General features: G+C 37.1%; 2 protein-coding genes across 2 annotated transcripts; both read right to left on the reverse strand.

Annotated features, from left to right (window-relative positions):
* Window positions 1-1,145: 1,145 nt before the first annotated feature.
* On the reverse strand, window positions 1,146-4,461 carry LOC111448396 (cellulose synthase-like protein H1). Its single transcript, XM_023087967.1, has 9 exons — window positions 4,167-4,461; window positions 3,749-4,067; window positions 3,531-3,656; window positions 3,271-3,387; window positions 2,976-3,188; window positions 2,780-2,891; window positions 2,513-2,691; window positions 1,877-2,227; window positions 1,146-1,767 (listed from the first exon to the last, which is right to left on the reverse strand). The coding sequence occupies exons 1-9, from the start codon at window positions 4,427-4,429 to the stop codon at window positions 1,213-1,215; spliced, it is 2,235 nt and encodes a 744-aa protein (XP_022943735.1). The 5' UTR covers window positions 4,430-4,461; the 3' UTR covers window positions 1,146-1,212.
* Window positions 4,462-5,394: 933 nt separating this feature from the next.
* Window positions 5,395-9,947, reverse strand: LOC111448620 (cellulose synthase-like protein H1). The gene is made up of 9 exons (XM_023088301.1): window positions 9,685-9,947; window positions 8,712-9,042; window positions 8,523-8,636; window positions 8,249-8,365; window positions 7,931-8,143; window positions 7,755-7,851; window positions 7,482-7,675; window positions 6,035-6,385; window positions 5,395-5,952 (listed from the first exon to the last, which is right to left on the reverse strand). Exons 1-9 carry the CDS (start codon window positions 9,945-9,947, stop codon window positions 5,395-5,397), a joined length of 2,238 nt encoding a protein of 745 aa, XP_022944069.1.
* Between the last annotated feature and the right edge of the window lie 278 nt (window positions 9,948-10,225).

The raw sequence follows: 10,225 nt of genomic DNA on the forward strand, positions 1-10,225 counted from the left end.
TTTTTTTTTTTTTTTTTTTTTTTTTTTTTTTTTTTTTTTTTTTTTTTTTGTGATTATTTGGATGGCAAAATTAATGTTTGTAATTCAGCATAGTATAATTAGATTAAACGATTGTTAATTATAAATTTAGTCGAAGAAAAAATTAATTTATTATTGAATCAAGCTAATAATTATATCAATTAAATCGTATAATTCTTATAAACGAATGAATTTCAGATATAAATATAAATTTATAAATATTTAATAAAATTCATTTGAGAGGTGTTTTTGTAGAGAAATAAAATAAAAACTTACAACCCCTCATCATATGATAGAAGATCGAGAGTACTTATTGCTTCAATTTGAAGTGATCCCACCAAATAAAGAATTAAAATAATAATAATAATAATAATAATCATTAGATTCAATTTCGGGGTGCTGCATGCTTTAATAATTCATTTTTATTTTTTTTAAATTACATTGAAAAATTATCCAATGGTGAAAAAGTTTGGGGATTTAGTTATAAATCAATCCAAGTTATATTTTAATTTTATTAGGTAATATTTTAGTTTTAATAGTTTAGGAATACATTCTTTTATTAAATCTCAATAATATTATTCACCAACTTAAAAATATAAAAATTAAATTTGCGAGAAACTAAATTATTACTTGATAGAACAATTTTAAAGTAAAATGCTCAATAGTAATTTACGTGTGAGACAAAAATTTCACTCGATGAATTGACATATTACCGTATAAATGGTGCTATGGGTTCAATGGATGCTTGTCACATGTTCAATCGGACTTAATTAGCTTAAGAATGACATAGTCGCAATTCTTTATCATGTCATACACCTCTGGGCAGCTATCCACACAAGCATATGACGTGTAAGTGTGAAGAGAGACTAAGAACAACAAAATCATCTTGGTCCTCAAACAAGAGTGACTTAGCTTAATAATTGTAATAACTTTAGTCCACTGTTAGCAAATATTGTCTATTTTGGTCGGTTATGTATCACGGTCAATCTCATAGTGTTAAAGTACGCTTGATAGGAAGAGGTTTCCACCCTCGTTGCCCTTTACAACCGATGCAGATTCTCACGATAACACGCATATTTTGTAGTTATAGAAGTGATACGAACATAATTTCGAAATTATCCATAATGTTTCAAAATTATCCATAATGTTTCTACCTTGATTACAAGTAATTAAACAGACAAACATTTATTCGTCTCACTTTGTAGACATAATACAGAAGGACACAAACAAGAATGCGAAAGCACTGGACTTGCGCAAGGTGGGCCATGGAAGCCCATATTTTCCCTTTGCAAACATCCCCTTCAAGAACGACCAGAAGCACAAAATCAACCACACACAGCACATCACCTCCCCCACCCCAAACTCTTGCACAACGGGCTGCCTTATCCTTAATAAAGCGACTGAAAGCGCTGCCAGTTGAATAATCAAAATGGTGGTTCCAGGTACAAACACTGGGGACTCATCGAATGTGAAACGACCCAAGTCCCCATAGCTACAACTGTCTGTGTCATCACTCGAGGAAGACGATTCCTTTTTTGTCACTTCAAACACAGTCTCTGACAGTCCTAATAGCTTGAGGACGACTGCCACTGCTCCAAGCGAGGAAGCACAGATTGTGTTTATCCTCGCCATTCTCTCGTTATTCCACCAGGCTCTTGCTGATTGGCCTGTTTCCAAATACTGTAACAGCTGCTGCAGATTGTAAAACACAAAGAGAAGAATAGGGATGCATGCTACTGGTTCTTGTACCTACATTCATAAATTCAATGTCCTTTATGTTCAGTTTCTTCAAAAAACTAACAAGATTTTACAAAATAAAAATAAGTTTTGGGATTTAGAGGTTGAATTCTATACTTGCCTTGGGCAAGAAATGGGAGTTGGCAATCAAACAGAATGCTGGCAGAGTAGCATAACAAATCTCTGGGATAGAACGAATGCCCCAAAGACATATCCACACAGAGTACATACGTTGCCTGAATTGGAGCTTACCAAAGAGAGCACTGAACAAGGGGCATCTTTTGCTGAATAAAATTTCAAGTAGTCCTGTCATTGCTCTCTTCTGATGGTTTAATGGAATTGGACCGCCTGAGGGCGCGCATCCTAGGAAGGCTGGTGGAGTTGGTGTAAGGTAGGCAGATTTCCAGCCTTTCTTATGGATCTCAGACCCAGTCAACATATCCTCCAATAACGATCCATATAGCCAACCCACCTAAGAACCAATCAACAATTATTGAAGCAAACAAGGTGATATGACACGATTAACTTCAAATTTGCATTTAGAATTCAGACATGTTATAATGTAGAATATCTATGGTCAAGCTCACATAAACTAGAGCTAACATTCAATATCCGAAGTCTATCTGATACACAGTTTTCGGCACATAATTTGGGCAATCCACACAGAAACAGTTAAATCTAGTTATTTTTTATGATAAAACTACAACCCAAGTCGTGAATTAAGGGACAAAAAAGGTATATAATTGAAGTAGCAAACCTTGGTACCCCAACAAGAAGCGCGTTCATAGTCAGAGGTAGCAACTTCGTTTACTGTTTTGATAGAATTGGATAGGCCGTGTGGATAATCAGTAAGGCTTCTCAGAGCATGAGCGGCTGAGTTCACAAAATCTTTCGAATTTCCAAATGTTTTATGCAATTCATCGTCACGATCTTTACCTGAAAAATGAACGGAAATAAATTATGTAATCAAACATGAAATGAATCAAGTATGTTGAGTAGAAGCATCGTGGACTGTAGTAATTACCGCTGATATTTGTACCATCTGGGGATTGACCATACATGACTTTTCGTCTATGGATACATCCTGTTCCCATATAACCAGGCCCTTGAATCCCTGCCGCTCCACGAAAAGTGAACTGCCAAAACAAAATACACATAGTAAACATCAGGCAAAGAATACTACAATGTGAAGTACAAAAGATTGCAAGTTTATTAGTCACCTCCATCATGACAATCCATTGGTTCCCAAAGGGATCATCCTTGAGTCCATTGTAAAAGCATTGGGGAAACTGAACAAATGCATACTCTTTATCAATAATTGGGTCTAGATAGAGACACATTCCTTGTAAAAGAACAGCAGGATTGTTCACAAACATATCACAATCTACATTCAACATATACGGCGCGTTGGTCATCAATCCAGAAATTCTGGCCTGCAAATCAAACATACATTGCAAGTCTCGTTAAGAAAGGAATGTATGGAGAATTTAAGAAAAGGAATGATTTGAAAATTACCAAAGCATTCATTGCACCAGCTTTGTAATGATGTGGATGTTGGGGTTTCTTCTCTCTCGAGACATAAATCAAATGAGGCAATCCATCCCAGAGCCCTTCCTTGTTCTCCCAAATTACCTGCAAATGAGATACGTTCAAATGTTCATTATCTGTCAACAATTATTTAATTAGCTCAACCTCCTAGTTGAACATAAGCTAAAAAAGAAGAACATAGGGTTAACAATTGCTGGATGGGATAATTTATAATTAAGAAGTTGTACCTTGATTATAGGGGGGTGATCTTTTGAGTTCGCGTTAGAGAAATCTGCCAAATCGCCCGTAAGCTCGCGAGAAGCAAAATTTTTGGCTGGTTCCTCGATAGTTCGGCGTAGCTTCTCGTACTCATCCTTATCATACAAACAGTAAAGACAAAACGATGTCAAAATCTCTCTCGAAATCCCCAATGTTTTCTAAAGCATATCATTCAAGTTCTTATTACCTTAACTCTCCTCCACTCGCACTGGAATTCCTCTGTTCCATCGGAGCTTAAATCATTAGAAAAATACCTAAACGGAGCCCTAACTTCAACCTTATACTTCTTACAAAAAGGAACCCAAGTTTTAGCAAACTTGAGGGCTTCAGTGAGGGAATAGAAAGTGAGTGGAGAACAACCGTCGTCAGAAACATAGATAGCCAGTTTATTGGCCGGATAATCGACGGCTAACAAAGACAGCACCGTGTTAACGGTGATTATCGGTGGCTCAAGCACCGAATCCGCCGTCGTAACAAATACATCCACCGGAGGAAGATCCTCGACTCTGTATTTCCAATCATTGAGCACAAACAGACAAACAGAACTTCTAAGAAATGGTCCGATACAAAATTACCAAAATCCGGAGAATAAGTATATAAATTACCGTTTGAGGAGGCGTTCTGGATACGTTTTGTAATCAACCGGATTCCATGTGACATTGACAAGGAGAGCCCAAGTGAAAGTGAACCAACACTCGCAGAGGAAGGCAAGTGCGTGAAGCCAAGTGAATCCATGGCGATGGAGGACGAGGAGGCGATAGGCGAGCAGTAAAAGGAGGAGGAAGAAGATGGTAACATCCAATACTCTCTGTACTGGTCTACGAACTCCAGCTTTTTCGTACAGAGGCAGAGCGTTGGGTTCAACCATTGTGAAGGAAAAGAGTACTCTGCTCTTCTCTTTCCATGGCAATTGGGTTGGTTTATATAGTGTATTTAAAAAAGAGGAGACACAAAACAAATCTTTAAAAAATAAACTACTTTATTATTACACTTATTTTATTTATTTTTAAACTATTAAACGGCATCTGACATTTTTTTATTAAAATGTATTTAATATATCATATCAATACACCAACATTGATCCTAAAGTCTGAAATTTACATGACTAACATGTTCGTTGGGTTAGAATAATTGTTATCCGAATCTAGTTGTTCGTTGAATTAGAATAAGGAATATTAGAGTCGAGAATTAGTTCCTTGAATTGTAACACACAAATACGTCTGTTAGCAAAATAATTGGTTAAGTCTCGAACTGATCCATTGGTAGAGACGGAAGATCAATCATATTCTTATATTTTTTTAATAATTTTATTGTTTAAAAAATTATCCTTTAAAGTAAAAGCATTTAAGAATAATATATTATATGATAGGCTTTTCAAAGTTGGCAAATTTGACTTGCATTGACCATTCATTTTCTTGGGGTTCAAGGTGGGCGCTTGATAAATACGAAATCTATATATATATATATATATATATATTCCTTTTCTTTTCTTCTTTTGGATTAGATATAGAGGAAATTTGTTGACATTTTGATATAATAATTAATTTTTTTTTTAATTATTTGAGAATCTATGGTTGAAACTTAAAATGGTAACATTATGAGTTTTCTCATTAAATACACAATAAATTCTTTTTGCTTAAATCACTAAATTGAAGAAAATTTTGTAAGAGAACATTAATTTTTTTTTTAACATTATTAGTTAAATTTTTGTTTAAATTTAATTTTAAAGAGCTTAAATAAATTTTTATAATTAATATAGAGCCTATTAATTAGTATTTTCTTCAAATAAAATTCAAATAAAACAACGATAGTAAATAACCAATAATTAAACTCTCACTCGTTCTTCGTTAACGCGAACAACACAAACAAGAGTGTAAAAGCACTGGACTTGCACAAGGTTGGCCATGGAATTCCAAATCTTCCCTTTGCAAACATTCCCTTCAAGAATGGCCAAAAGCACAAAACTAACCACACACTGCATATCATCTCCCCCATAGGTAATTCGGTAATAACATAGCTTCTTGCCTCCATTGATCTCGACAAACCGATTGAAAGCGCCATCAGTTGTATCATCATAATTGTCGTGGCTGGTACGAACAACGGCGACTCATCGAATGTGAATCGACCCAAATCTTCTTTTACTTCATCTTCATCGTTCGAAGTAGACAATCCCTTCTTTGTTACCTCAAACGTTGTTTCTGATAAACCTAAAAGCTTAAACACTATGCCTATAACTCCAAATAAGTACGAGCACATCGTGTTTACTCTTCCCATTTTTTGGTTGTTCCACCAAGCCCTAAACGATTGCCCAGTCTCCATGTATTGTAGTAGTTGTTGCACGTTGTAGACCACAAAGAGTAAAAGGGGGATGCATGCAGCTAGTTCTCGTACCTACGTTGAGTTTGGATATAATATGAAAGAAGAAAAAAACCTTATCATAAATCACCGAACCTAAAAATTTGAGCGAACTTACATTGGGTAAGAAACGAGAGTCGGAGATGAGACAATAAGCGGGAAGAAGAGTATAGAGAAGCTCGGGAACGGAGCGTATGCCCCAAAGTGATAGCCAAAGATAGAACATGCACTGCCTAAGTTGGAGGTTGCCAAAGATAAGAGCAAAAATGGGGCTTTTTGTGCTGAACAAAACTTCAAGTTGGCCTGTAACCCATCTCCTTTGCTGTGTTAAAGAGGTTGGCCCTCCTGATGGGGCACACCCTAAAAAGGCCTTTGGCTTTGGTACAACAAGAGCCGATTTCCATCCCTTTTGGTGTATTCTCAGTCCAGTTAACAAGTCCTCTGCTGCACTTCCATATAGCCAACCCACCTACGATCACAAAACCATCAAAACATCGACGACCAAAAGTGTGCGTATTCAGTAAAGTCAAAGTCTATTGAGTCTATCGCTAGTAAATATTATATGTTTGGCCCATTACGTATGTAATGGGCTCAGTCTCACGGTTTTAAAATGCATCTACTAGGGAGAGCACCAACACATTGTAACGGTCTAGATCCACCGCTAGCAAATATTGTTCTCTTTGAGCTTTCCCTCTCAAACTTCCCCTCAAGGGGAGAAAACACGTCAACTAGGGGAAGGTTTCCACACCCTTATAAAGGGTGTTTTGTTCTCTTCCCCAACTAATGTGGGACATCACAATCCATCCTCTTTCGGGCCCAGCGTCCTCGTCGGCACTTGTTTCTTTCTCCAATTGACGTAGGACCCCTAACAAACCCACCCCTTTGGAACCCAGCATCCTTTCTTGCACACCATCTCGTGTCTACCCCCTTCGAGAAACAGTGAGAAGGTTGGCACATCGTCCGATGTCTGGCTCTAATACCATTTGTAACGGTCCAGATCCACTGTTAGGAGATATTGTCCTCTTTGGACTTTCCTTTCGGGCTTCCCCTCAAGGCTTTAAAACGCATCTGCTAGGGGAAGGTTTACCCACACAACTACATCCTTGTGTTTTGTCCTCCTCCCCAATCAATGTGAGACATCACACACACCATCCGGTGTCTAGCTCAAATATGTGTAACAACTCAAACCCACCGCTAGCAACCTCACAGTTTAAAACGCATCTATTAGGAAGAGGTTTCCACACCCTTCTAAGAAATGCTTCGTTCTCCTCTCCCATCGAGGTGAGACCTCACAATCCACCCCCTTTGGGGGCCAACACCCTCGCCCTCTCTGATACCATTTATAACAGTCCAAGCCCACACCTAATAAATATTGTCCGCTTTGACCCGTTACATATCGTCGTGAACCTCACAATTTCAAAACGCATTAACTAGCGAGAAGTTTTCGCACTCTTACAAAGAATACTTTGTTTCCCTCTTCAACCGATATAAGATATAAACTCAAAACCCAAAGTAATTAAGAACCAAAAGAGCAGAAGATGATAAGAGATCATTCGGAAGCATACTTGTGCACCCCAAGAAGAATTGTATTCATAATCACAACTAGCAACTTCCTTCAATGCTTCTATGGAATGGGACTCCGACAATAATGGACGGCTTGGATTATGTGCAATCCTTCTCAAAGCATCAACGGCCGAGATCTTCAATTTCTCTGATTTTCCAAACCTCTTGTGTAACTCAACCTCAAAATTACTTCCACCTATAAATTAAATTAAATTAAATTAAATTAAATTAAATTAAAATTTAAAAATCGAAGTTCAAATTCTCATACTACCTACCATCGGGAGGTTGACCGTATAAAATTTTTCGTCGATGAATACATCCCGTCCCCATGTAACACGGTCCTTGAAGTCCGTTCGTTCCACCCATAATAAACTACAAAATAAATAAATACATACATAAATAATTAATTAATTATGACATAGCTTTAAAAAAAATGCACATAATAATCTACCTCCATCAAAACATGAAATTGGTTTCCATAGGGATCGTCCTTAAGTCCATCGTAGAAGTTTTGAGGAAATTGAACAAAAGCATACTCTTTGTCAATTATTGCGTCTCGAAGAAGACACATTCCATGTAACAGAATTTCGGGATTATTCACAAACATATCACAATCCACGTTTAATATATAAGGAGCATTCGTCATCAATCCAGATACCCTTGTCTGCACGTTAAATACAAACAACACGATCATAAGATAAAAATAATATTTGTCACATAAATATTTAATATAATACAATATAGTTTAAAAGCGGGTGAAAAAAAGTACCAAAACGTTCATAGCTCCAGCCTTATAATGATGTTGATGTTCGGGTTTCTTTTCTCTCGACACGTAAATTAAATGAGGCAATCCATCAATACCTGCCTCTTTGTTCTCCCATATCACCTGCCGTTATTAAACAGGTATAACATTATTCATCCATATTTGACATGTACTTATTCTTAAACGTGCAATAAAAATATTAAATATTTTCTAAAATTTAACAAAATTAGAGATAAAATTAATTAATTAGGGATAAAAATTATGATTTATAAAGAGATACCTTAATAATTGGAGGGTGGTTATTGGATGTTACATTGGAAAAGTGGGGCAGCTCTCCGGTCAGGTCACGCAGGGCAGCTTGCCCAATTCTCTGGCTGAGCTTCTCGTATTCATCCTTCTCATATAAACAAGCAAATAATAATGACCAAACATTAGAAAAAAAACGTTATCTTAGACGAAAGTTTGGTACCTTCATTTTCGTCCACTCATGGCGGAACTCCGGCGAGTCTCCGGCGACTAAATAATCGTCTTTGTTATTGTAAAAGTATCGAAATGGAGCTCTAACTTGAACATGGTTCTTCTTGCAAAAAGGAACCCAAATCTTCGCGAAATTCAAAGCTTCAGAGAGGGCGTAGAAGATGACCGGAGAACCGCCGTCATTGGAGACGTAACAAGTCAATTTGTCGGCGGGATAATCAACTGCCAACAAAGATAGCACCGTGTTGACGGTGATTATCGGTGGCTCTAGCGCTGCATCCGCCGTCGTCACGAATATGTCTATTGGAGGAAGCTCCTCCACCCTGCATTATTTTTTTCATCACGACCCTCCATAATTGTATGATATTATTCCTTACTTATAAATTCAAAATTATTCTCTAAATTAGTGAATGCAGCGTTAGACGAACACGATTCTCCACAATGGTATGATATTGTCCACTTTGAGCATAAGCTCTCATGGGTTTGCTTCGGGCTTCTCCAAAAGGCTTCATACCAATGAAAATAGTATTCTTTGATTATAGATCCATGATCATTCCCTAAATTAGCCGATGTGGGACTTTCATCATTCAACATCTTCCTTCGAACAAAGTACACCTCCCCTTAATAGAGGCTCGACTCCTTTGGAGTGTTAGTCATTTTTTACTGCCTTCGAGGAGGCTAGACTCCTTATCTTTTGGAGTCCTTTGTTCGATATTTGAGAATTTACCAATCTATTGGCACGACTAAGTTTAGGACATGACTTTGATACCATGTTAGACGAACACGACTCTCCACAATGGTATGATATTGTCCACTTTGAACATAAGCTCTTCCCAAAAGAGCTCATGCTAATGGAGAGAGTATTCTTTGATTATAAATTCATGATCATTCCATAAATTAACCGACGTGGGACTTTCATCATTCAACATGAAGGACTCCTTTCCAACAATTCTCAATAGATTTACCTTTTGAGGAGGCGGTCGGGGTAGGTCTTGTAGTTGAAGAAGTTCCAACGGGTGGCGACGAGGAGGAGCCAGGTGAAAGTGAACCAGGACTCGGAGAGGAAGGCAGTGGCTTGAAGCCAAGAGAAGCCATGGGTGTGGAGGAAGAAGAGACGATAGGTAAGGAGCAAAACCAGGAGGGACAAGATGGTAATATCCAATGCTCTGTGGACTCTTCTTTTAACGGCCACTTTTTGATACAGAGGGAGAGTGTTAGAATTGGCCATTTGGGAAAGACTCAGATGTTGCCTCATTCTTTGGTTTCTTGAAGGGTTTATATAAATTTAAATAATATGTTGTTTTCATATCAATAATTAATTATACAAAAATCATACAAAATCTTAAGAACATCTTAAAGCAAAAAAAAAAAAAAAAAAAAATGTGATAGATTTTCTAAAAAAGTTACCTAATCTTACACTAAATTTTGGTACCTTATAGTCGTCGTAATTACGTCGCAAATTTCCTCTACCCTACATTATTATTTTTATCATTAAAACAAATCGTC

This window comes from Cucurbita moschata, unplaced genomic scaffold, assembly GCF_002738365.1.
Source record: "Cucurbita moschata cultivar Rifu unplaced genomic scaffold, Cmos_1.0 Cmo_Scf00010, whole genome shotgun sequence".
In the NCBI taxonomy this organism is placed as follows: Eukaryota; Viridiplantae; Streptophyta; class Magnoliopsida; order Cucurbitales; family Cucurbitaceae; genus Cucurbita; species Cucurbita moschata.

Bases quoted from the DNA above. Each gene is read 5' to 3' on its own strand.
- LOC111448396 (XM_023087967.1), bottom strand. From the start codon at position 4,429: ATGGTTGAACCCAACGCTCTGCCTCTGTACGAAAAAGCTGGAGTTCGT. The intron at 2,892-2,975 runs GTGACTAATAAA...TTGTTTTGGCAG, and splicing joins AATGGATTGTCATGATGGAG to TTCACTTTTCGTGGAGCGGC. The intron at 1,768-1,876 runs GCAAGTATAGAA...TTATGAATGTAG, and splicing joins ACTCCCATTTCTTGCCCAAG to GTACAAGAACCAGTAGCATG.
- LOC111448620 (XM_023088301.1), bottom strand. From the start codon at position 9,947: ATGGCCAATTCTAACACTCTCCCTCTGTATCAAAAAGTGGCCGTTAAA. The intron at 7,676-7,754 runs GTAGGTAGTATG...TTTAATTTATAG, and splicing joins ATACGGTCAACCTCCCGATG to GTGGAAGTAATTTTGAGGTT. The intron at 5,953-6,034 runs GTAAGTTCGCTC...AACTCAACGTAG, and splicing joins ACTCTCGTTTCTTACCCAAT to GTACGAGAACTAGCTGCATG.